At 48.6% G+C, this 27,506-nt stretch overlaps 1 protein-coding gene across 2 annotated transcripts in view; it reads left to right on the top strand.

The window, feature by feature from the left end:
• Nucleotides 1–27,506, top strand: part of NEMF (nuclear export mediator factor) — a 1,733,781-nt gene that overhangs the window by 915,203 nt on the left and 791,072 nt on the right. For both annotated transcript variants that reach the window (XM_069637407.1, XM_069637408.1), the window contains one exon: nucleotides 6,260–6,372. In XM_069637407.1, coding sequence (XP_069493508.1) covers nucleotides 6,260–6,372 — 113 coding nt within the window. The remainder of the gene's footprint in view (nucleotides 1–6,259; nucleotides 6,373–27,506) is intronic.

Below are 27,506 nucleotides of genomic sequence, written 5' to 3'. Positions count from 1 at the left end.
CGATCACGCTCCGCAGCTACCTTCCGCCCTTGTCTTCCAGGCTCCTACCTTGCAGCCGATCACGCTACGCTGCCTTCAATCTGCAGCCTTCGTCCACTGCGCTTCCAGCCTAGCAGCCCTCTACAGTCCTTTGCAGCATTCTACAGTCAGCGGCCCTGCTCCTCTGGGCTTACTCCTTGCTGCCCGGTCCTTCTGGCTCCTTGCCGTGCAGCCTGCTTTTCTCCGCTGCCAACAGCCCTTGTCCTCGGGGGTTCTTACCTTGCAGCCGATCACGCTCCGCTGCTTGCTACCTACAGCCTTTGTCCGTTGGGTTCTCAGCCTAACAACCCTCTACAGTCCTCTGCAGCCTTCTACAGTCAGCGGCCCTGCCCCCCTGGGCTCACTCCTTGCTGCCCGGCCCTTCTGGGCTCCTTGCCGTGCAGCCTGCTTTACTCCGCTGCCTTAAGCCCTTTCCCTCTGGGCTCCCTTCCTTACAGCCCTGCTCCTTTGGGCTTGCTCATTGCTTTCCTGCTCCTCTGAGCTCTCAACCTTGTATCCTACCGTCCTCTGCTATTCACAACAGTTTACCTACATTATTTACTTTCATTTATTGCAGTCCCCCTGTTTCCTGACTGCTGCTCCCTTGCTTTCTCCCTTGCTTTCTTCCTTGTTTTCAACCCTCTGTTCTTTATCCCTATCCAATCCTGTTATACGGCTTTCCCTTCATTTCCTTCTGCTATTTTGCTTATCGACTTCCTTTTTCCTGGATTTCTCTGTTAGTGTCTTCTCTTGTACTGTTTGTAGACCCCTTTGTACAGAGCTTGTCTGATGGTTTCCGTCAGGTAACCTCTGCCCCTTCCTTTGTCTCATTTCTGTGTTACAGACACCCATAGCTGCTGTTCCAAGCCATGAGCAAACAGCGTGGGCTTCTGTTATAGCAAACTGTGCAGAAGGCTAGAGTTTTTCCTAAGGTCCGTGGAATACTCTTTTCCTCTATCTGCATACACCCCAAGAGAGAATCCATTCTGTTGTACCTTATTTCCTTGCTACACTTGCCTACTCTTCGTTCTCTTTACTTTCAGATGTGTGTGTACTTATCTGTCCACCTTACTTCGGCACAACCACCCAAACCCTTCCTGGGTGTCCTGTGCCACTCTTAACAGAGAGCCATCCGTGACACACAGTGGCAACCATCCAGCTACTGACGGAACTGAGATTCTCCATCAACTATCCAAAGTCCTGCTTGACACAATCGCAGAACGCGCTGTTCCTAGGTGCCAGGCTCGATACGGTGTCCTGCCTGGTGTCACCCTCAGAGGAGAGGGTAGCGGCCATTCAAGGGAAAGTGCAGCGGATGTTGTCGATGAAGACAGCCACGGTGCGAATCATCAAGTTATTGCTCGGCTTGATGTCCTGCATTTACCTCATCTGGCTTTGCAGGTTACAGATGCCACCTCTTTAGGAGTTCTTCAACGTTCGCTGGATACAGGTGTCCGAAAGCTTTGCGGACAAGATCCCGCTCCACGAGCAGTTCTGTCGGGTGATAGCGTGGTGGGACGTCCGCTCGAACATCACACGGGTCACAGGGTTTCAAAACCCTCCATACCAGTAGACTGTCACCACAGACGCTTCCCTGGAAGGCTAGAGAGCCCACACCGGACTTCTGCACGCCAGAGGCCTGTTGCTGCCAGAGAAGGATCTTAAGATCCTTCTCTGGCAGCCACAGTTCTGGGCCCTCAAGTCGTTTCTTCTATCTCCAAAGGGCAAGGTGGTGAGGATCTTCACGGACAACACCATCACCATGTTCTACATCAGGAAACAGGCGGGCACTCGATCCTCAGAGCTCTCCAAGGAAGTGCAGGACTTGTGGCGCTGGGCCGTCGTACAAGAGATGTTCCTCGTCCCTCTCCACCTAGTGGGAGTCAAGTGCACCATTGCCACGAGTGGGAGCTTCAGCAGGACCAGGTGGACCACATCTTCGCCGAGTGAGGCAGGCACCAGATGTATCTGTTTGCGACAGCGGTGAACTCCAAATACCAGAAGTTTGCCAGGAGATTCCCCCAACCGAGGATCCTGGGGGACGTGTTCTCTTTCCCGTGGGATGGGTTGTTGCTGTACGCATTTCCTCCGTTGCATGTACTGCTAAGAGTCATCAACACACTCACAGTGCCAATGCAGGATGATACTCATCGGCCCAGCGTGGCCGAGGCAGATTTGGTATCTGGACCTTCTCAGCCTGTCAGCATCGTCTCTGGTCAAGCTGCCAGTGGTTGTGGATCTTCTCACCAGGGAAGGAGGTGCAATCTTTCACCACGAGCCAGAGTCGCTGAACCTTAGGGCTTGGCTCCTGCAGCCCTAGAGTTTGGAGGATACGAGTTGCCTGCGGACTGCAGGGAGGTCCTCGCCAAGGTCAGGGCGTCGTCGACTTTTAAGTATTATGGTCACAAGTGGAAGCCTTTCACTACGTGGTGCCAGTCTCAGAAGATTACCCCTCTGAGGTTCATGGCCCCGCAGATTCTTCTATACTTGCGATCCCTGGCCGAGGCCGGACTTGCACACTCCTCTATCAAGGTACATCTGGTGGCTATCTCCCGCTCAATCTGGTCTCCAGGAAGATCTTCACTTTGGTCACATCGACTCATCAAGGAGTTCCTCAAAGGACATTTTCAATCATTCTCACCGGTGAAGGCTCCTGCCCCTGCATGGGAACACAATGTGGTGCTGACGAGGCTCATGGGGGACGCCTTCGAGCCTATGAATCAGGCCCCTCTCAGGTTCCTCTTGTAGAAAATGGCTTTCCTTGTGGCCATCACCTCTGCCAGGAGGTAGGTGAGATCAGACCCTCTCCTGCAAACAGCCATACCTGACTTTCCACGACTTGAGGGTGGTGCTGCGGATGCACCCCTCTTTTATGCCGAAGGTTCAGTCGCAATTCCACCTCAATGAGCCTTTGGTTAACCTGTTTTTTCCCCCCCAAAGTCTTCGTCACTGGCTGAAAGGGTCTTGCACTTGCTGCACATTGCTCATGCCCTGAGGTTCTACGTAACAGGTTTTCGGAATATATCTCAACTGTTCGTGAACTTTGGTCTTGTGAACCATGTGAAGGCCCTGTCCAAGGCTTCCATCTCATGGTGTCTCTCCGGCTGCATCATGCACGGTCATCGATTGCGACCCAACCGCTGCCCGGCCGTCCGAGAGCCCAGTCCACCAGAGTGATCGCTGCAACGCCGACGTTCCTGTCTGGTGTGCCCCTGCTGGACATCTGCAGGGTGGCTCTGTGGAGTTCTAAGCACACCTTCACAAGATTCTTCTGCGCTGACAGGGATTCTAGGGAGGAGTCCAGAGTCGGCCAGGCAGTGCTACGCAACCTGTTTGCTTGAGGTGAGTCTGTTCCAGAGGTAAGAGTTGATTGTTTCTGTTGAGCCTTGCCACCTCCCGTTGTTGTGTAATGTTGTACTACTATCTATTTGTTATTCTTGACCATGTGAATCCATGCCAGACCCGATGCTGGAGAAGGAACACGTTACTTATCTGTAACTATTGTTCTCCAGCATGGGTCTGGCATGGATTCACATGCAAATCCCCACTCCTTCCCCTCTGCGTTTCTTCTTGGTCATACTGCCACTTTACATGCTTACCAAATCTGAAGACGGCTGCCAGAGGAGGGCCTTAGGGGGAGCACTGTCATTGGATGGGGGCAGTATGACCCAGAGGACAGTGATTGGTGTAAAGGAGAAATATGGTTTGTAAGTGAAAGTGAAACTGTTTCTTTTTTACAGAGGATTCCCAGCCTGACGACAGGGAATGTTCATGAGCATTTGATTCCATGCCAGTCTGTTAGGCAGAAACCTGGGCAGTTCCCTTTGGGAACACTGCAAAAGATTTAGGACTACAGGTGTTAGCAGTAAACCCACTTGGTAGCAGTCTGTACCACCCGGATTTACCTGGTAGCTGTGGCTGAGCAGTCAGACTTCCCTCAAGAAGAGTTAGGCAGTATGCAAAGTATACACAATAGGCACTCCGACACAATAATACAAGCAAACACTGACCAGAGCTTTGGTATCGAAGTATATAATTATTTATTTAAAAACACACTGTTTGAAACACTCCAGCACTCTTGTTGTAAAACACTCTAAACACAGTTACTATTATAATATATACAACCCTTATTCCTTATCAGATAAGTCTTAGTTAACACCACTTATTTCCAGACAGAGGTGAGCGCTTAACTATAGATGGCACTCCAATAAGTTCACGAAGAAGGGAGGGAAAAAGTCAGAATATGGAAAGATACACCAGATTTAGGAACACTTTTAGCAAGGCAGAAGAGCAAAAGTCACTTCTGAGCCAAAGTCCGTAGGCTAGGCCCACTCTTAGAGAGAGCAGAGCACAAATGCGCCCAAGATCACACAGTTACACTAGGCTTTGAAAGTCTTGCAGAGAGTTCGAAAAGAGTTTAGAGAGGCTCAGAAAAGTTTAGCCAGGGTGTCCCAGGCTAACCCAAGTTCGAAAGCCGGGGGCTAAATCTACCCCGTACAGTCGGTGGCAAGGGAAGCCATGCGGAACACGGTACCTTAAGTGGGAAGGATCCTCCAGCGGTGGCAGTTGTTCCTTCCAGCGGGTGCAAGTCTCGGCGTTGTCCAGGGGAAGAGAAGATCTCGACTTGGAGGAAAGCTGAAGGTCGTTGCCCTGCCAGGGAAGAAACCAGCCGCAGAGTTTTCTGGTTAAAGGTATTACCCTTTATTTCGCGGTCGTGGTAAAACGTGGTATTCCGGTTGCCGGGGTGCTTGGCACAGGCAACGCGGCCACGAGATGCGTCGGGAAGGCAAAAAGATGGTGAAACTGGTTATCCCCACCAGTCAAAGGAAGAAGACTCTCCGGCGGGAGATCTCCTCTGTCGTTGGGAAAAGTGGTGAGACGGTCCAGCAGGGCTCCACCGGTGGTGTCGTCGTGGCAGGTCGGCTCAGCTTCTCCCTCGTCGGATTCTTAGGTCCTGTGGCGACTTCTGAAGTTCCAGTCCCCAACGCCCTGCTTTTATGCAGCATACCCCCATTCACTCAGCCTAGCTGTCACTCAAACATGCTAAGTGGTGAGCCGGCCGGCTCACCACTTGGGCCAATCAGGACGGAGTGCGACTTGAGTTGCCTAGGCAACTCAGTCCAGGGTGCCTAAATCCCCCTCCACCCCTCCTAAGTACCCCAGACAGAGTGGCACCACTTTGGAGGGCTTCTGTGGAGAAGCCCGCCAAGAAGTGGAACAAAGGGCTCGACTTGGGTTGGAGTCACAGAAGAGAACACAAACGCCATTTTAGAACTGAGTTTTGGCAAAAAATACCAACCGGAGAATTAATAATAATTAAATAAACTGGCTGTATGTTCGAGGCTATCGTAATTAAATAAATAAAGATAGTAGCCTCGAACAGTGGGAAAATCCCATAGAGAAATATTCGCGGTTGAATATAAAAAGTAGTATCCACTGCCACCAGCCAAAACTCGATCAGGGGGGACGGAGACGTGCCCCCTCGACTAACAGACCCCGGGGCAATCGAATTGCCCCAGCCAGTACGTCCACAATATGATGGTTTGTACTGGTTCTGTTCAGAATTTAAGACTAGTAAAGTCAATGGTGACTTTACATGGCCTGGGAGACAGTAGTCAGTCCCAGGGTATGGAGTCTATACTGGGGGGTCACTATGACACCCCTGTGTTACTGCACTGAGGGTGCTGTGTAACACACATCACAAAAACACATGAAGCCCTATGGAGTAAAAGACCCCATAGCCCATTAAACACATCTAGAGTCAAAGGAACACACTCAAATCATGTCCAAGAGTGAGGGTAAAAGAGTCTCACTCTTGGCAGGAGAAAAAAAAGAAACCCCAAAAATCCAGCAAAACTGCTGGGGGACTCGCTAGGTTAGGTAATTCAGCCTAAACAGAGAATTTTCCCTAACACAGACACATGCTAGAGAAAAATAGTTATAGATAAGTAACTTGTTCCTTACAAATTATCTTTTTAAATGCCTACTCTCGATTCCTATTCTTCTCAGTACCTGCCATCTCTAGATCTGTAGCTTTTGTGTGGAATTGGTTGCATGATGTATGCAGGTTAGGACAGCAGTGGATTTGTTACTTTTCTTATATGTGAGCATCACACATTGGTATTTTTGCCGATTTGGAACTGGTGATATTACTGGATGCATTTTAAATGAGCAATTAGTAATTTTGTTCATTGGCATTGGCTATTAACCAAACGTTCCATGTCTCTGTTGCTACTTTTAGGTGAGCCGGTGCCTCCGCGGACACTGACAGAAGCTGGCACAATGGCAGTTTGCTACAGTGCTGCTTGGGATGCACGCGTCATCACTAGTGCTTGGTGGGTCCATCATAATCAGGTAACACATTTATTTAAAATTCTTACATTACCATAGGCCTGGGCAATTCATGGGTGCATCGAGTAAGGATACATGTGTTGAATATGCCATGATACATGTAAACCTAAAACTAATCAGGCTTCCATTTTCATTGCTGTTTGTAAGTGATAGGTTAGTAGAATAGGATACCTTAGAGAAAGTGTGGATTTGCATGGTTGCATATGCTTAGAGATGAGGCTTTGAGTATACATGTGGGTGGGTGATCGAGTCTTCTGTTGTATGGGTTTGGGGAAGAATGCCTAAATCATCATAATAATGGTGTTGAGACGGAAGAAGGGGAAGTAATAAAGGTGAGTATGATGCTTTAGATAACTCAAAAATCCTTATGGCAAGCGAGAGTGGTTTTCATGATTGAATATGGATATTGACGCCAAGTAATCTTTCAGGGCAGTAACAAAATATATTTAAAAGTAGAACTTAAAGCAAAGGAAAACAAAAGAGGTGATGGCTGGAATATTTATAATTAACCTTAACCTCTGGCATTGCTCTGGTCAATCCTCCATGCCATTGTCTTTCGCTTTCCAAGCCATTACAGATCAGAAGACCATATGCAAATCAGGCTTGGTCCAGCCCAAACTGCTAGTTCATATCCCTTCTGCACGAGACCACACACATCCCCAAATATGTTTCAGCCTCATTGGTTGTCATCAGTGAGGAGTAGCTTGGGTCTCTAGGCCCAGCAGACACGGGACCCACACCTGGGCATAGTCATCCCACGTGGGGTGACTAAAGCAAAACAAAAGAGGTGATGGCTGGAAGGTTTAGAATTAATCTTGACCTCTGGCATCATAAAAGTAGAAACTAGTCATTTAACATGTTGTATATGTCCTGCTTTACATGAGGAATGTTAGAAAGCTCAGAGAAAATGTAAAGCCACAACATACAAACTACCCAGATGTTGCATGTTCACTGCCATCATGTCTCATTCATGTTTGGGGTTTCATCCAGAATTAGAGATGTAGTTAACATAAAGTAGATCCTAATACATTCTGTGTTCTTCTTCTGTACTGGCAAAAATGGCAAGACATTATTGTGTTTTGTCAAAAGGGGTGGAAATAATCAATAAGTAGAAACAGTGCTAAGGAAATTGCTGCTTTGTATTAGATCAGGTTCAACTCAGATCATTATATGTAATAATGTAACAGCTCATTCAAAGACATGTTAACTAGCGTCTAGAGAGTGTGGTAAGTGAGGCGCAGGAGACGGACTAGAGGACATGTTTGAACAAGATAGTTTATTAAACCAATTAAAGGAAAAACCTACTCTAGGCCTTGTTTCTATAATGAATTCCCTATGCTAGAAAACAACTGGTGCTTGTCAGGATGTCTCCCAAAGAACAAAATCTGTCCTCTGTCAAAACTAATCTAACCAATTTCTGCCTTACCACTATGAAAAGAAAAAGAAAGAGAGACCAAGCTTCAGGTTAGCACAGAGTTACTCACCTTTGGAAAGATCAGTGGCGATTTTCTGACCCCTATCCAGTGTTCTCACTCTCTTCCAGCTCTGTTTCGCAGAATGGTCAAAATCCAAACCAACAAAGGAAATCTCTCCCAGCTTTAGATAATACAATGTCCTCGTCAGGGAGTCTGAATAGTTTCTATCTTATTCAGTCTTCTGGTATGTACTGTCCTGACTTCCGTAGATGGGTATTCCCAACAAAACAAACCAAGTTCACTCTTAGACATTTCTGTGTGCTTCTCAGTCTTCTTCTCGTGTCGGTTGCAGGCCTGCTTTGCCCCGTTTGGATTGGCTCTCCTTACACCCCCTCAAGGGATGTCCAAACTCCCCCCTTGGTGGGCCAAACTAAACAAACCAAATTCGCTCTTAGACATTTCTGTGTGCTTCTCAGTCTTCTCCTCGTGTAGGTTGTGGGCCTTCTTTACCCTATTTAGATTGTTTCTCCTTACACCCTCTCGGGGGTGGTCCATACTCCGCCGCTCGTTAAGCCCTGCTGTGTCTTTCATTTCTTTCACCCCCTCTTGGGTTACTTTGTTTCTCAGCTCGCCTTGGGCTACAGGCTCGTTCAGCTCGGTTTAGTGCTTTTCTTTGGTTTAGGACGAATTTCCTGCATCAAAAGGTTTGTATGAATCTTTTGATCTAAAAATGCTACCACCAAAGATTCGAACACCAAAAGTTTGAACCTTTGGTGGTAGCATTATAAAAAAAAATCGGGGGCTGCGGGGGTGTCCATCCCCCGCTCACTTTACTTTATGGTATAGTGAGCGGATGCTACGGGGGACATCCCCGCAGCCTTCTGTTTAAAAAAGAGAAGAAAAGGACTCTGCAGCGCCGGTTCCCGATCACGGAAGTGAAGACAAGGTAAGTGTGGTTTGTTTATGTTGGGGGTGTGGGTGGGGGGTGTGTAATGGGTGTGTTGTGGGTGGGTGAGTGTGTGTGGGTGTGAGAATGTATGTTTGTTCACATGAGAAAGGTGCAAACTTTTGGTAGTTCGCACCTTTCTCATGCGAACGATTTGGCTGCGGTAATTTCAGCCATGGGCAAATATCTCCGATTCCTTTTCTTTCACCCTCTTGTGGGGTCTTCAGAGCCTCAGTCCCGTGTGGGCAGAGGGCTTGTTTAGCCTTGTTCTGTTTGTTTCCTTCACCCACTTGAGGGATATGCACAATCGCAACCCCATGTGGGCTATGGGCTTTTTCAGCCCTGTTTGATATCTTTCTTTCACCTGCCTTGTGGGGTCTAAAGAGTCTCAGCTCCAAGTGGGCTACAGTCTTGTTCAGCACTGTTCAGGGTTGGCCTCACTGCCCTCCAACAAGTCCCTGTATGCAGCCGCGTACCTGCTTTCCAGAGGCGGTACTTTGTACTGGAGTCAGATTCTCTGGCACCTGTGGATCCACCCCGGTCTGCGCTGTCGGCTGTTTTGCTTTCCTTCTCCGTGTTCGGGACTTTGGTGTCTACACGACAAGACATTGATACTTCTTGTTACTTCCTCACTCGCTTCTTGCCTCAGTGCCCCTGCCTTATTCGGGTCTGTGCCTTCGATGAAGTAGCCGCATTCACTGCGGCGATCTGGGTCTTCACCCACAACGTCGTCTGCGTGGTTCTCTGTTCTTCGTCGGAGGGACGGCCTCCCTCCTCTGCATGTGCTTCTCTTCTTCGGCTGGCTTCTTGTTATCTTTAAGTTTCTGCCTGGAATGGAGGTGAAAGTTCCATTGGTCATAGGTCTCACCGGGAGATAATGAGTGCAGGTGAGAACCGCAAGCCACCCACTTTAAAGGTGCCTTGTGTACATTATTACCATGTTTAATTCCCATATAACCAGCATACATTGGAGTTATGGAAAGGAGGTGGGTTGGAACCCTGACTTGGGCCTTCCTTCTCCCTGGACGGGGGCAGGGGAATCACCCTGAGTGGGATTCCTGCTTGCCCCACCACTGGTTAGAAGGGACAAATTCACTGGATTCATCACACAAGACAAGTAGTTGGTTCAAATAAGGGTATTTGCATGTTGACACTCATGCGCTGGTGTAGCATCTCATTAAGTATTCAAGGGGTATCAGCTGGATTGAATACATAGGCAAGAATATTCACTGATGCATTCTCTTGAACTGTGTAGATCATGCAATCTATGAGCGATGTGATATGATGTTTTTCCACCTTTAAGAAAAATGTCTGGTTAGAAGTTCCAGCATGCACATCTTATCAGTGGATCAGCAATTTTTATTTCCAATATTTTTCTGCTGAACATTTGATGTAGTCCCCTTCCTCGCTTTGGGGACCTCCAGTGGGGTGACCAAGGGTGTTGTGTGCCTCCCCAAACTAGTGAATTATGGACCTGTGGTGATAGCGAAAGGATTCCCAGGTTATCCTCATTTAGTGCAGCTCTCAGGTCATGGGATAGTAACATAGTGCCAACTAGGGAAAGTGTGCCTTTCAGGGGCACAGTTCCTACGCCAGTTCCTACACCTGGGAAGCAGACACCAATCCCAAAGCACAGTGATTCTGCTTCCACTGAAGCTGGTGACCATGTAGCTACTGCCCTTTAAGGAAGCCTACTTGCCTCATGCAGGTGTAGAAATTTCATCTAAATCTGCAAAAGGGAAACGGGGAGACCTTAATTAGGACTGTCGACTATCCATCCATTCATCATACAAGGCATCTACTGTCATACAGTTAATAGGGCTAGGGTGCGAAAATTAGCGAAGCACCCAAAAAGGGACAGGAGGCTTTAGCCAGCCCCAGATACACACATCAGAACTGGAAGCCTTCCCTGGGGGATAGGGCCCTGCAGCCAATCGCTGCATTAGCTACCTAAAGAGACACCCGAGTTCCCTTTCCCCTGAGAGAGGCTCGAAGGCTCGAAGGCATGGCCATTGTGGCCAGGCAGAGAGAGGACGGGCTAAGGTGGGGAGACATAAGCCAATCCTGAGTTCAACATCCGAGGTGGAGCTGTTCCAGGGTGCGGGCCTGACAGCCAAACCCCATCCCAGCGGACGCATCTGAGTTTTCGTTCAACAGAGAGGGTGGGAGGCTGGGGCTAAAGCAGAAGGTGTAAGTCTGAAATGAGAAGTGGTTGGAGTAGGAGCCGGAGACAGAAGACAGAAGCTGTGTTGGTAGCCAAATGGAGAAGCGAGCAGCCAGAAGCAGAGCTGTGGATATTGGAAGAGAGTTTCAGAAGGCTGGGCCAAACTGTAGCCGGGGAGCTTGTGTAGAGAGACCCAGGAGACTAAACCGAGGAGCCAAGAGAACTGGAGCTGCTGGTAAGAAGTGATGCAGTGGTTGTCTAAGATAGTAAAGATGAACTTGGAGAATGTTGTTCCCAAAGGTTTGAAGGAGTTGATGGTGGGAATGATCTTGGGAGTGGAAACAGTTTCCCAAAGCGGTGAAGGAGGTGTTAGCGAAATAGAGTTGGCAAGAGGAAACATCACCCAACGGTGTGAAGAAGTAAAGGGAGAAGGTCACTGCTCTGGTGTAAGATATAATAAGAATAGAAATATACGTATCAAAAAGGCAGGAGTTGAGAACTCAACCCTGCTTTGAACCCAGATTAGTTAGTGTTTCCTTGGATAGTACACCTTGACCATTTAAGCCAATGCGGATTATCACCCCTGAATATAGCAACAGTATTTATGCGAGATGCTTGAGATCTATACCCCATGTATACTGCTTTGTCCATATATTCCTCTGTCAAACACTGCTGTGAGATTTAAAATGTGGCGTAAAGTGGTGGACTCGTTTTTACCAGTGCTTTCTATTTTAAAACGTTAACACAAAAATGTTACATGTGGTACCTAAGCCTTTTCTAAAGCCACAGTAAAAGGAAAGCATTATAGCTTCCTCCCTAACTCATGATTCCTGAAGTCATTATTCTGCTTGATATTAATGCTTACAATAGTTGTCCTTTCTTAAGATCTGTTATTGTAATTTATTTTGGCAACATAGTATGTAATTTGATTTGCTTTCACACCTTTGAACATAGAGTAGCGCAGATTCCAGCCCAGCCTTGCCATTGTTTCTTGATTAGTATATTCGCAAGCCTATCCGGGCCATGCGATTGTGATGATTTGGGCCTGGCAATCACCCTCTTAATAACTTCCTTCCCAAATGTTCCTGACCAATTTTTGAGAAGTTTGACTTTAATATTTCAACACTCCATAACACAGCTAAAGTTTTCCACAGTACATGTCTCCTAAACTTGCTCAGGCACTCGATTTGCTTGCGCTATACTTTGAAACAAATGATCATTTGTGAGCAGGGCTCAATATTTTGTCATGTCTCTACTTTTTATTATTTCCAACATTTCACATTATTTTTAGTCCTCCTCTCAACACTCCTCACCAAGGGCAGTATTTAGGGTATGGATTAAGTTGCAGGGTTCGATCAAATCAAAACACCATCAGAGACCTGGTTTCCTAGAGAGCCCACAACAAGGCTAATGGTGCCCACCACAGACTCAGATTCTTTGGGATTCTCCCAGAGGTTCAGGTTCCTTCGGAATCCACCACTGGTCCAACTCCTTGGAAGGACACCAAATGATCAGGTTTGGCAGCTTGTCTCATACATTTGATATATGGTTTTCAGTAAACTACAGCTGGGTCTGTCCCCTGCAGAATAACAGATGTAACTGTATGCAACCAATAATGTGCTTTTCTGTCTTGGACCTCTCCTTATCCCCTTCTCTAATTACCATGGTTCTTATGTCTTCTGCTGTTGGATACAGGTACCTAGTGAACAACAATCTTTGTTATACTTTTAACTTCCTCTTAGCCCTGTAATGTGCTAAGCCACTGCAAACCTTGAAACTCTGTTGGCTTGCTTAGACTCAGGTTTCCTCTATCCACTTTGTTACTATTACCCCCTTTATTCCCTTCCCTTTTTTCTCTCTTTTTCAAGACCATCCTCCTCCTCACTCCTGACGTTCTCCGACTTCTTGAACTTTCCCTCTTCCAGCTGCAACTTCTCCATTCTCTTGCTTAACCTTTGCAACTTCAAACTCTCCCTTGTACGCCTTTGTTCCTCCTCCTTGATCTTTTCCCTCCTGCAACTCCAACCTCTACCTCACCTTTCTGATACTCAACTCTGCTCTTCTGACCTGCTATTTATCTCCCTCACGTTGGTTCTATCCTCCTCCCCTGTTATGCTCTGGTCGTTGAGAGAACTGGGGTGCAAACTGTTTTACCGTTGACACATGGACCCTAGTGTCGTGGGAGCGTTGGACTGATTTGTGGAGATTGGACAACCCGTCCTGGAGCATGTGTGCCAAATGCTGCTTGGATTATGCACAGGAAACCTGCAACTTTACAGGCTGATTGTTGCCTTTGTTCAACTGTCTCTTCCATTGCTTCCTGTGGAGGGTCAGAAGAAGGACGAGGACAAATGTTTTATCAAGAAATAAAAATAAGGCGTAACTTTCCCTATCCCTATGGGATGTTCCCTGCCTATATAGCTGTTTGTCAGTCATCCGTGAATGTCCAAAGGATTATGTCCGCTGTCCAAAACTAATCTGAGTGGCCCTACCACTATTTTAAATAAACTTAAGTTCAAGAGAATGGCTCCCTTCTTGTATCAGTCTCTGGGTTTCTGGTTAATAGGTAATCTTTCAATAGTCAGTTAGTTAGTTGCTGTATCAGTTCATGCAGCTCTTTTATGAGATGATCAACTTAATATTCCCCCTGAAGAATATCTTTCCTTGACATTTATACTTTCTTTGATCCTTTTTAAAGGACAACGTGGTGATGTACAATTTCTTCTGTACTTCTGGCCTTCTAGACAATTGGGGTTCACCTTATTCTGACATTCTCTATCTTGTGTATTGTATTTACTTTGGTTCTTTCTCTGTACTTCCTTTCGTAACATTCGCTTTCTTTTATGTTTCCTTCTTTCTGTTGCATGATGTACAAGGCTGTCATCCTGAAGTCCCCAAGCTACCTCACTGAGAAACTCATCTTGAGAGGCCTGCAATTCACCAGAAGTAAGGAAATGTGCAGACTTGAATTAAGCCAGTGCAGGAAGTAAAGAACCAGAAGACAGGCCTTCTCTGTCTATCCTCCAAGATCCTGGAACCGCCCCCGTCAACATCAGACTTGCCCTATCACTTCTATTGTTCAGGAAAGAGCTCAAGCCCTTCCTCTTCAAGGAATGGCTCCTCCTTTACACGTAGTTCAATTGATTGCTTTTCTCCCGCAGATTGCTCTTCTTGATAGATATTCATCATCCAGCTCTGCTGTTCAGAAAAATTTCGCCAGGGGGCATAGTGACCCTCGACTCTGCCATCGATCTGTCTTGTCCGAATCTCGATCATCGGCTCCGGAAGTGACATCAGGCATCGTATATATAGCATGTCACTACGCACCATGCCTCCGTTCCTTTTTTCCTCCTGCTTGCACGCTGCATAGGGAACATGTCTCGAGTGTACTCAATGTCTTTTTGTACCAAATTGTATGTTTATTCTAGAAAACCTCAATGAGATGACGTCTCACAGGATTTTGCACTTCAAGCAATGCTGCGATTGCGAGGCCAAAACGTCTGTGACCGACCCCCATGATGTCTGTCTGTGGTGTCTGGCCGTTGTGCACAAAGATGCAGCCTAAGTCCCTAGGTGAGCGAGTCGGGAAACTGGCTTTGGGCAGACTTTCTGCCAATCTCTGGCGCACTCTCTCGTCCATTCTTTGGAGGCCAAGGCTGAGGAGCCCAACCTCAGCGAGGGGAAGGAACGACATTGCAAGAAGACCAAGAACGGTCCCATTCCAGAAGCCATTCCTCCTATTCCTTGCAGAAAAAGAAGCAATACTACCGCCATCAACGCAAGTCCAGCTCGTTGTCAGAACAAGGTAAGCTCTCAACGGGGCCGACCACTCGGGAAGAGTGGTAACATTTTAAAGCATGCTGCTGTAGGTGTGGCTCCGGCCCCAGACCAGCAAGCTTTGGCGGCAAAAGTAGCGCTTGGTGCTCCCGACCCCAAGCCAGCCACTCTGTCGACATCAAACGCCTTCGGCCGTCACGCCTACTAGACATAAATTTCCACAACGCCAAGCCCCACAGCATGCATCGCTTGTCTGAGTGTCCCTTAGGGCTGAAGGAACCATCAGCATCAAAAGCCACTCTGGCTTCAAAGCCTACTCCGTCGGCAGTTAACCCCTCAGCGCCGACAGTCGGCGATGGTTCTTTCGTGCCGTTATTGAGATCGGGATTCTTCGACTCGATGCAATGCATTTTCGGCATCAATGACCACGAAGAGCAAGTTGACCCAGTTTACACAGGAGCCGGCAGTATCGATTATTTCGACGACCCGGCTGATTTATTGGCCTTGGCTCAAGGTTTACAGGACACTAGTGGCCTGGATACTTCTCCAGATCTTGAGTTGCAACAAAACCATCCCTATACTCGTGCTAATGTCAAGTTCAGGGCTCTGCTTGACAGGGTTGTTGACACCCTTGGATTGAAAGCATCTACCACGTCTCTTCCAGATTATGAGCTCACTAATATCTTGGACGAGGGTCCCACAGTTGAGCATAACATGCCATTTCACCCAGCCATTGCGGAGTCTTTATCCTCCTTATGGAAGCAGCCTTGGACTATTCCCTGTGTAAACGTCAATTTTACAGGGAAGTATAGGCCGGCAAGAGGAGACCCTCCTTTCCTCGCAACACACCCTTACCCGGGAAGGGTTGGTTATACAGGCTGTCACTATTTCCACCAGCCCAGCGCCATCCACTTCCAATCTACCTGTGGACATAGAGGGAAAGAAATCGGACGCATTGGCCAGAAAGGTGTTCACTTCTGGCAGCATGGTGCTCAAGGCCACAAACATAGCCTGTGGATTCCCGAAATACTCCTTCGGCTTGTGGAAAGCTGTGGAACATGCTGCTGAATGTGTCCCTGAGGGTGCCATGTGGGACAGATTTTTACAGCTGGTGGAGGATGGGAAGGAGGTGGCCAAGCATGTAATTACAGACAGACCTGGATGTAGCGCACTGCGTTGGCCGAGCAACAGGTTCAGTATTGCTAATGAGGCGGCAATCCTACCTGAAAACTTGCAATCCTACCTGAAAACTTCTGTCTTCTCCCAGAATGTTCAGAGCAGGTTGCTGGACATGCCTTTTGAGGGAGACATGCTTTTCAGTCAGAAAGCAGACAAATCCTTGGAAAAGTTTAAAGAATCCAAGTTGGCTGCTAAATCACTGGGCCTAGCAGCGCAGCCGGCCTGGCCTGCCTTCAGCTTTTCCTCCAGAGGCATGGGCTATAGGCGTTGCGTAACCTATGGCAGGAAGGTGCTGCTCCTGCGAGCCGGACAGAGGTGCTTCTCGTGCCCCAGAAGGGGCCTCTAGAGGCCAACAAGCATCAACAGCAGCTGGGATGCCTGCACCCTCTAAGCCGCTTTAATTTCCCCTCCACAATGCACCGGTTTTGTGGACGGTTGGCGGGGCATTTACTCCAGTGGCAGGAGATAACCTCTGACGCATGGGCCCTGCAGTTGATTCAGTGAGGTTGTTGTTTGCCCATTCTAAACAGATCAGCAGACAGACCCGCACCTCCCCCAATCCAACTGGGACAGGAGCTCCAGGAAGAACAGAGAGCCCTGTTTTCAAAGGGTGCCGTGGAAGAGGTACCTCCCGAACAGAGAGGATCGGGCTGGTATTCCCACTGTTTCCTGGTACCCAAGAAGGGAGGAGGTCTCCGTCCCAATCTGAACCTCATGGTCCTAAAGAAGTTCCTGAGGAAAGACAAATTCAGGATGGTGACATTGAGGGAAATTCTCCACGAATTTCAGGACTGGTTGATGTCGATAGACCTGCAGGACGCTTATTTCCATGTGCCAATACACCAAAAGCACAGGAAGTTCATAAGGTTCGTCATAGGGGACCAGCACTATCAGTTCAAGGTGTTGCCCTTTGGGTTGACCTCTCCCCCCAGGGTCTCCACCAAGCTCATGGCAGCAGTCACGGCTCACCTCAGGTGATGCGGGAACCATGTATTCCTGTACCTGGACAACTCGCTGATCTGGGTGAAGTTAACAGGGCAAATTTTGTCTCATCTGGAAGACAACTGCCTGCTACTGCACAGGCTGGGCTTCGCCCTCAACTTGAAGTCACTTTGACACGAGTTCAGTGGCTCCAGTTCATGGAGCAGTCCTAGACACTCGGGTAGGAAAGGCTTTTCCTCCCAAAGAGAGAGTCAGCAAATAGCCCATATGGGGCATTTGTTTCAGAACCACGCCACCCTACCAGGGACTTCTTTCCTCTGCCTTTTCGGTCTTATGGCCTACTGTTTGTCTAGTGCCAGAGGCCAGGCTGTGCATGAGATCCCTTCAGTGGCTACTGAGGGAATAGTGGTCTCAGTATCTGAGAGCACTCGCGGACTACCTCTGTGTCCAGCCGTGTAGTCCGCAAACTCGGCTGGCGGAACACGCACAGAAATCTCATGGCTGGGGAACCCTTCTGCTGCCTTGGCCCCAAACCAGAGTGGTCACGGATGCGTCTCTGAAGGTTTGGGGCGCTGACTGTGAGGAATTGCAGGTGAGTGGCCTCTGACCTCCATCCAGGTGGCATATCAACAGGCTGGAGTTGCAAGCCATCAGGTTAACCCTGAGGGCCTATGCCCTGTCTCTGAGGGAAGCATGTCCTCGTCCTGACAGACAACCCAGTGGCCATGCCCTACCTCAACTAGCAGGGTGGTGAGCACTCCCTCCCCCTCTGCACGGAGGCAATACAGCTGTGGTTCTGGTTGAGGGAAAACCAAATCTCAGTCTCGGCAATTCATCTGGTGGGGACGGAGAACACCTTGGAAGATGCTCTGAGCAGGCAGAGCACAGACTTGCACGAGTGGGAAGTGCGTCAGGAAGTCCTAGAGGAGGTATTCGCTCTCTGGGGTACCCCAGCAGTGGATCTGTGCACCACAGAGTAAAACAGGAAGTGCGAACAGTTTTGCTCAAGGGAATTCCTAGCAAACGGAGCACTGGTGGAAGCATTTCTGGTGGATTGCACCTTCTCCCTCACTATGCCTTCCCGCCGATTCCCATCATTCCATGGGTTCTCAGAAGGTTGAATAGGTTTCAAGGGACCATGATCTTGATCGGCTCAAATTGGACAAAGAGGACGTGTTACTCCGATCTCTTGGATCTGACCATCTGTCTGCCTCACAGGTTGCTTCAGCGTCTGGATCTCCTCACCCAGGAAGGTCGACTGTTCCACCCTATCCCAGATTTCCTCAGACTACATGTGTGGCTCTTTAGAGGATGAGGTATGATGAATGGGACCTCTCTGATGAGGTACTTGCTGGCTGCACACAGACCTTCTACAAGATTTCTGTACCCGTGCAGGTGGAGAAGATTTATGGCGTGGTGCAGGGAATGCAAGATTGACCGTATCGCTTGCCCCACTACCACACTGATGGGGTCCCTTCTGTCACTGGCCTCATCAGGCCTTCAGCTTAACACAGCCAAAGGAAATTTGGCGGCCCTGTCTATGTTTAAGTGGTCCCCAGACCAAGGTTCCTTATTTATTATTCCAGTCATGTCCCAATTCCTGAAGGGTCTTCTCAATATGTTTCCACCAACCCCCTTTGTCGTCCCAGATTGGGATCTTCATCTGGTTTTGACCTACTTGATGGCGGTTCCGTTTTAACCTACGCACTCATGTTCTTTATGGCTGTTATCCCTAAAGATAGCCTTTTTGGTGGCAATCGCATCTGCCAGGAAGGTTAGTGAGCAGCAAGCTGTGTGCTGCAAATATCTTTTTTCTAAGGTTCTTTCATGAGAAATTGTCCCTCAAAGTCAGGCTTGGGTTCCTTCCTAGGCTGGTTTCTGAGTTTCATCTGTCCCAGTCTATCGATTTTCCTGTCTTTTACCCAACTCCACATCCCTCGAAAGAGGAAGAGTGGTTCCACTTCCTTGACCCTAAAAGAGCATTAAGCTTTTATGTTGCTCGTACATCCGCGTTTCAGAAGTCAGACCAGTTATTCGTGGCCCATTCTTTATCTCGAAAAGGTCTTGCTATAACAAAACAAACTGTCACGTTGGATTGTTTTGTACATATCTGAGTGTTAGCAATCTGCAGGCAGGGAGCTTCCAGCGGGCATCGGAGCTGACTCAACCAGATGGGTTTCGGCCTCTACAGCCCTCCAAAGAGGGGTTCCTGTCTAGCAGCCACATGGTCATCCTAATATACACTCACCAAGCACTATGCCTTGGATGTTGCACAGGGAGCTGATGCACGGTTTGGTAGGGCAGTTCTACAGAATCTACTGGTTTGAATCTTTCTTCCCTTCTCCGTTATTCTAACTGCTTGGGGAATCCATCAAGATGAGGAATCTGCGGGAGAAAAGCAATCCATTGAAGGAGAAATTACTCACCGTAATCCTCTTTCTATGGATTCTTCTCCCGCAGATTCCTTATCGACCCTCCCATCCATCCCCTCTCAGAAAGTCCTGTGGATTTTTGCTTCTGTCCAAACGAAAAGGCATCTGGTGTTGGCTCTTAGATGACCGCTTCTGTCTCATTCATTCAAAAAAAGAAAATCCTCCTCCTGTGGGTTTTCCTTCTGCAGCGTTCAGGCATGGGGCATAGTGACGTGCTATATATAAACCGCCTGACGTCACATTCTGAGCCGACGATCGAGAGCCAGACAAGACAGATCGACGATTGACTGCCTAGTCAAGGTCCACTATGCCTCCTGGTGAAACATTTCCAAACTGCAGAGCTGGATGATAGATATCTATCAAGATGAGGAATCTGCGGGAGAAGAATAGGACCGGAGGATAGCCCAGGGGCAACATGCTAGCCTTAGAAGCAAGATGACACTGAGCACCACAGGTTCAATCCTCAGGTCTGCGCTTAGAACCTCTGGGTATTAAGCGCGTTATAAATAACCTAACATATATTTCTGATGTTTGTTAATCTGCTTAGAATCACATGCTGTGCATAGGTCCGACATCCAGTGGTCACTGCGGAGTATTGCATTTTGTTTTTCGTAGTCGAAAAGGGGACGTCGACAAGGCGTGTCTGTAACACTATCCCTATAGTGACGTGTGTTGTACCCACAATCCCTCACGCGTCGAGGTCCCTCAGATTGTTTTTTTCCTCCCAGATACTGGTCGCCTTTACGCGGAGCTCCTCGAGAGACATTGCAGATTTCATCTCCTCGACCTTTGGTCGTTTTCCTATATTAATATATAACATATCGATCCTCCCCTCGACGCTGTTGTGAAGCTTCTCCGCCGAGCAAGATCTTCGACGGAGGGGACGAGCGGAGGAGATCCTTCGGCGTTGCCGAACACGTGGCCTGGCCTCGCAGGCCAAATACAGTAGGGAGAGTGGGGGTCGTGGGACATCTCTAATTCTTTTCTGAGAATGCCTTTCCTTTTCCCCTTCCTTTCCCTTGGGGTGGTTATCACGTTTTATTGCCTCAGCTATGGAGAGGACACCCTTTAGGTTTTGCCCGCTTTGCAAGGGCAAGTTTACTTGGAAGGACAAGCATTCACGGTGTAACCGCTGCTTGCCCCTCGATCACAAGGAGGAAAGTTGCACGGCTTGTCGGCTTCTTAAGCCGAAGACTCTAAAAGACCGTAGGGTCAAAAGGTGGGCGGCCTACGCTATGTCGAAGGCCGGCGCTCCACCCACCGTCGCTACCTCCGACAGTGACGAGGAACGTGATACCACGACCTCCGCTACGGAAGTCGTAAACCCCCCTAGAGAGCGCACACGCGCTTCGTCGTCTGTCCCCGGCCCCGACGGGCTCGGCTCACGCCCTGCTTATGGGGATGAACACCCCGGCGACACTGACGCACACAAGACCACACATAAGCACACAACCCATGGCTCTTCTTTGCCGAAGGCAAAGAGAGCATCAGCGCCCAAGGAGACGCAGGTTTCACCGGCGGCCTCCTCGGACCGTTCGGGTTCGAAGCCCCTCTCGCAGCCGCGACCAGCGACTGGGCTTTCGGCAAATAAGGGCGCCGCCCCCAAATCATCGGCCGGAGCGCATCAGCAGAAAGCGCATGCCGCCGTAGAGCGTTCGACACCCATAACGTCGAAACCACAGCTCTCCGCTGACAAACAAGTCGCTGAGAGCTTGGCGAGGATCGTGGTAGCCGACGCCCACAAGCGTACGCCGAAAGACACGTCGAGCGCTACGCAAAGGTCGAAAGACACACCTGAAGGCTTTTCGGAAGGCGACGGGACACTTTCCTCGACGTTATGGGAGAGGTCGAGCCGTGTTCAGCTACAAGACACCAATTTTCCCCCGCTAGACCGCTCAGGGGTACCCCATGAAACCATGGAAAGGCTCCATCTCTGCATGGAAAGAATGGAGAGGTTTATGAATGCCCAAAACCCTCCCACTCCAAAGAGAATAAGAGAAGGGCCTCAGGAGGACCCCAGGGCCAAAATTCCAAGATTAATCAATCCCCACCAGGACACAGCCTCAGACTTCCACAGTGTGTATGACCTCACTGGGGAAGAACATTATTTTGAGGAAGAGGATGATTTTATGGACGAGGAAGACGGACGGAACCAGGAGGAAGGTCTGGAAGACAGCCCAGACTCGGTAGGAGAAGGCTTCGGAGAAAATCCAGAAGAAGGACCTTCTCACCCCTGGCAATCACCATCAATATATTCCGACACTGATGTCCTGAACCTAAATCCTCCTGACATTTCACCTGTTAGAAACACGTCTCCCATTGACGATCAACCCACGTTTAATGCCCTGTTGCGCAGAGCAGCAGCACACTTCGAACTAGACACTGGGGAGCTCTCCCCTGAATTAGACTTCGTAGAAAGGGTAATTAAGGAGAAACCCCCGGTCAGTCAGACAATTCCCCTCCTCGCTTCGGTGAAAAGGAGAATCATCCCTTCGCTGTCCACACCCGCACTAATCAGAGGGGTCAATCCTAGAATTGAAAAACTTTTCACTCCTTCACCCTCAGACCCGCTGTACATCAGGGGCCATTCCATTCCAGATTCCCTGGTAGTAAACAACACAAGAAAGAGGGCAGGGGTACCACTTTCCACCAGTGAGGCACCACCAGAAAAGGAGGGCAAGCGGTTAAATGCCCTTGCTAAAAGAATTACATCCTCGGCCGCCTTTTCGGCAAGAATTGCCAACAACAATTCTTTGCTCGCTAGCTATGCGGACGCGCAGTGGGCCAAACTGCGCAAAGACGCCGAAGAAGCGCCGGAACCATTACGTACACGCCTGCTTTCAACTATTGGCGAAGGAACCCAGGTCAACCAGAGTATTGTGAAGAGCTCTCTGGATGCGGCAGAAACTGCGGGACGTTCCCTAGTTCAGGGAATAGTCCTAAAACGACACGTATGGCTGCGCAACTCAGGGTTCAAACCGGAGACACAGGCGTCTTTAATAAATAAACCTGTTGAAGACTCTAACCTCTTCGGGAAGGCGGTGGATGAGGCTCTGGAGATGGCTAAAAAAGAGTTCGATACAATCAAAACTCTTGACCAAATCTCTAAGCCCGCTACCAGGCGCGGATATGGCAATAAACGCTTTTTTCGTGGCCAACGCCAACAACAAAACCAGCAGCAACAGTACCCTGCCACCAATTTCCAGACCAGTAGTGGCCAGTACAGTCAAAGAGGACAGCGCCGGGGCAAAGGAAGAGGGTGAGGGTCCACCCCCAGAGGTTCCCAAGCCCCTAACAACACCAAGTCATGCGAAGATTCACGTCCCCTCCCATGCAACACCGGTCGGGGGCCGGATAACATCCTTTCTTCCAGCATGGGAGGGTATAACGTCAGACCGCTGGGTACTTTCCACCGTAGCCCACGGATACTGCATCGAATTCAACAGTTCCCCAACATACAAACCCCCGAGGGGACGACGCATGTCACCGGAACATCTTGCCATCCTTCTACAAGAAGTACAGCAACTGCTGGAAAAGGGAGCCATAGAGGTCGTGCCTCTATCTCAGGTAACGGAAGGTATTTATTCAGTGTACTTTCTTGTACCCAAAAAGGATCTAACCATGCGCCCTGTATTAGATCTGCGCCCAGCGAACAAGTTTATCAAACCCCAAAAGTTTCGTATGGTGACCCTACAGGAAGTGATCCCACTGCTATCACAGGGAGATTACATGACAACATTAGACATGAAAGATGCATACTTTCATATTTTAATGTTGCCAGCGCACAGAAAATACCTCCGGTTCATGATAGAGGGCAAACACTACCAGTTCAGAGTGCTACCCTTCGGCATAGCATCAGCACCGAGAGTATTCACGAAGGTACTGGCAGTGGCAGCGGCCCACCTGCGCAGGTTGTCCATCCCAGTTTACCCTTACCTCGACGACTGGCTCATAACAGGGGATTCTTATGAAACATGCTTCTCCAATACCCAAAAGACTGTAGACCTTTTGTTCCAGTTGGGCTTCTCCATCAACGAAAAGAAGTCCAGCCTAGACCCCAGCCAAATCAAACAATTCCTAGGGGCTCTAATTCAAACAAAGGATGGCCTCGTCTTCCCCTCCAAAGAGAGGGTTCAAAACATGTTGTTTCAGATCCCTCAATATGTGTCCGGTCGAGAGGTGACGGTACGCAAAGCAATGCGCTTGCTAGGCATGATGGCGTCGTGTATTTATTTGGTACCTCACGCGCACCTGCGCATGCGCCCAATGCAAGAGTGGCTCAACAGCCAGTGGTGTCAGGCCAGCGGACTATGGATCGATCTAGTGGTGGTCTCGCAGGCCTTAGTTCTCTCGCTACGGTGGTGGACAAAAGAAAACCTAGAAAAAGGGAAACCCTTTGCCACACCCGCGGCGGAAGCCACTCTAACCACAGACGCATCCCTCACAGGATGGGGGGCTCACCTATCCCATCAGACTGCTCACGGAGAGTGGACTCCGAGCGTAGCATCCAAACACATCAATCTTCTGGAGCTACTAGCGGTGTTCAAGGCGCTAAAAGCCTTCCAGGAACACCTACAAGGCAGGACAGTGATGGTCCTTACAGACAGCACCACAGCCATGTATTACATCAACAAGCAGGGGGGAACCCACTCTCCAGGACTGTCCAAACTGGCCCAAAACATATGGAAGTGGGCTCTCAAACAGAATGTTCCTTCTGTCACAACATGTACCAGGGGAACTCAATCTGCTGGCAGACAAACTCAGCAGAGATTTCCCCCTGCCCGAAGAGTATGAATGGCGACTGCACGAAGACATCGTCTTCGACGTCTTCACGCAATGGGGATTCCCAGAAATAGACCTGTTCGCAACCCTGGAGAACTCACAATGCCAAAGTTACGCCTCCAGGTACCCCCAAAACCAATCCAAGGGGAACGGTCTGTCGATTCAATGGTCAGGGAAATTTGTTTACGCTTTTCCCCCGACTCCCCTTCTCAACAAGGTGGTGCACAAGATGCACCAGGAACAAGTAACCATGATACTGGTGGCCCCAATGTGGGCCCGACAGCCATGGTTCGCTCACTTGATGGAGATGTCTCCATCTCCCCCAGTGAAACTCCCCTGCCCGTACAACATGCTGTCACAAGACAGGGGCAGGACTCTGCATCCATGCCCCCAGAACATGAACTTAGCAGCCTGGCTCCTGAGATCGTAGAATTTGGACATCTACAGCTCCCGCAGAGATGCATGGACATCCTCAGGGAAGCCAGAAAACCTAACACTCGCCACTGCTATTCTAGCAAATGGAAGAGATTTGTCATCTGGTGCAGAGGAAAGAGCATCAACCCAATTGACTGCTCTCCCACACATATTGTTCTATACCTGACCCATTTATTGGATTCAGGTCTAGTGTTCAATTCCATTAAAGTCCACCTAGCGGCACTTTCTGCATACACCACTTCCCAACTCAAAGTGTCGTGGTGGAAGATCCCTGTTATAAAGGCCTTCATGGAGGGAGTAAAGAGAATACACCCCCCGATAGCTGACCCAGCTCCCGGATGGGACCTTAACGTGGTACTTACAAAACTCATGGGATCACCTTTTGAACCCATGCACAAAGCAACTCTTAAAGATCTCACTCTTAAGACTGCTTTTCTAATAGCTATCACCTCCATCAGGAGAGTAAGTGAACTACAGGCTCTTTCTGTTCTAGACCCCTTTGTTACAGTTCACAAAGATAAAGTGGTTCTACGCACTCACCCAAGGTTTGCTCCAAAATTCATCTCAAAATTCCATGTAAACCAGTCTATAGAACTACCAGCGTTCTTTCAAAATCCTTCCAACTTGGGAGAAAGGACTCTGCACACACTAGATGTGCGCAGAGCGGTCATGTTCTACATGGAAAGAACCAGACCACTGAGGAAGACTAATCAGTTCTTCGTCTCGGTGGCAGCAGGAAGAGAAGGGGATGCAGTTTCAAAGTCCACTATTTCTAGATGGATTGTCCAATGCATCACTCTCTGCTATACTCTTGCTAAGAGAGAACTGCCCTTTAGGCCAAGAGCACATTCTACTCGAGGCACGGGGGCGTCCATAGCATTCATTGCAAATGTTCCCCTTGAGTCCATCTGCAAAGCGGCTACCTGGAGTTCTGTGCACACCTTTACAAAACACTACTGTCTAGATGTACACTCTAGATCTGACTCCCAGGTGGGACAGGCAGTATTAAGACATCTTTTCTCTACTGTTCCTTCTCATAACCCACCGCCAATTCCGGGTACTGCTCGCTAGTCTATGCACAGCATGTGATTCTAAGCAGATTAACAAACATCAGAAGACAATGCATTACTTACCGTAAAAGCATTTCTGATGGTTGTATCTGCTTAGATTCACATGCGCCCACCCATCCTCCCCACTTGGATGGAAGGAACATAGACATCTTTCTATATTTCTCTCTTTTCTGTACTCACTCACGTCTAGAAGGCTCCCTCAGGGCAGAAAAATACAAACAGAGGGACCTCGACGCGTGAGGGATTGTGGGTACAACACACGTCACTATAGGGATAGTGTTACAGACACGCCTTGTCGACGTCCCCTTTTCGACTACGAAAAACAAAATGCAATACTCCGCAGTGACCACTGGATGTCGGACCTATGCACAGCATGTGAATCTAAGCAGATACAACCATCAGAAATGCTTTTACGGTAAGTAATGCATTGTCATATCCTGCAAGCTATCATATTATGCATATTGTGGCGACAAGGACTGAAGGGACTCAGCAAGTGGTGCCAAGGTGGTTGCTAAAGAAGTTTATTTTAAACGAAAAACAAACTGAACTGTCCCTGTTTGAGGGATTTCCCTACCTAAACTAAGGAACTGTGGGTGCTTGTCAGGAAGTCTGTGTAAGTCCAAATAAAAAAGAGCACTGTCCAAGTCAAAAAGCTCCTACGCTATCCATGTCCCTATAATAAATCATAATATAGTTCTGCTTCAGCTTTGTGATCCAGGAGAATGACTCCCTTCTCCTGGATGTCAAGTGTCCAAGTGTTCTCCAAATAAAAGTTCCATAAATGTCCAGCTTCTTATGAAAGATAAACAAAGCAGTTCTTCAGGGTTCTACAGGGGCTTGGAGAATTACTCCCTTCTCCTATTTGATTCCCTAGAGTACCATACTGTTATCATCAAATCTTGCCGTTCTTTCAATGAGTTCTCAATGTACCTTGCTGCCTTTTTAATCTTCGGTTGGCCCCCACTAGGATGATAAAATGCTCCCTTAGTTCCTCTCGACTCTCCAGCGTCACACCTTTGAGGAGCTGGTCAGGGCATTGTGGTTTAAAGTGATTCACTACTTTTGTGGTTTCTTCACCTAGACATTCTCAAGTAGTCTCGATTTCCCCAGATGTTGCCAGGTTAATTTCTAAAAAGAAGGGCCTGATTCTCAGCTTTTCAAAAGGAGAAGACAACGACAAATACAATGATCATGTTTTTCTTCTTATTTCACAAGGGAGTGTTGACTCTGTGGATTGAAAGGACTAGGCTCTTGACAGGATCTGGTTTCGACCCATCATCAGCTTGGAATAGCCTGTTGAGAGGCGTTGCTTGGGTTTTGCTCTGAAGACCAGCCATAGATGATTATTCTGAGGTGTGTGCCGGAGGGCCTCTATTTCCCCATTTGTTTATGGGATATTTTATCTTTGTCACTGATTGTCCTCGACTGTCCCCTCAAGTTATTGCCAGTGATGCTCCAGAAGACCCCTGGAAGGGTTCTGTTCCTTTGGCTAGTTTCGAGACGATAACCCCTAAAATAACATTTCATGCGAGTGTGGGTTAGAGTTTTAAAGACCGACTCAATTCACAACCGCTGAGGTGAGTGTTATATCTCTGTTAGGTAACTGTTCTTTATACTTGTTTTCTGATGCCTGTTTTCAAAGGCTCTCTTAGCTTTCCCTTGGCTTCCTCCTGGACTTTTAACAACTCCTTTTAACTGGGTCGGGAGTTAGGATGTTTCACTGGTTCTGCCTGAGATTTTATGACAATATATCGTTTTTCTCTTGTGGCCCGCTTGTTTCCTGGGCCCTGTACTGCCGGTTATTCTGATGTTGAAAATGGACTCAACTATTTCTTCCATACGGGTCGTTCAGCCACCACCAGTCTGGATGCTTCCCAAGTCAGTTTATTCGACTTTGCGTAGGGCCGGGGTTAGCCGTCTTGGCGCAGTTGTTGGCCCGCACGGTCCTCCCCGCTACAGGTCACACCACCACAACCCAATCTCCATCCTTTCGTT

Source organism: Ambystoma mexicanum, chromosome 14, assembly GCF_040938575.1.
Source record: "Ambystoma mexicanum isolate Mex_15411 chromosome 14, UKY_AmexF1_1, whole genome shotgun sequence".
NCBI classification, from domain to species: domain Eukaryota; kingdom Metazoa; phylum Chordata; class Amphibia; order Caudata; family Ambystomatidae; genus Ambystoma; species Ambystoma mexicanum.
The sequence above is the reverse complement of the archived record's forward strand: the minus strand, read 5'-3'. Positions and strand labels throughout refer to the sequence as shown.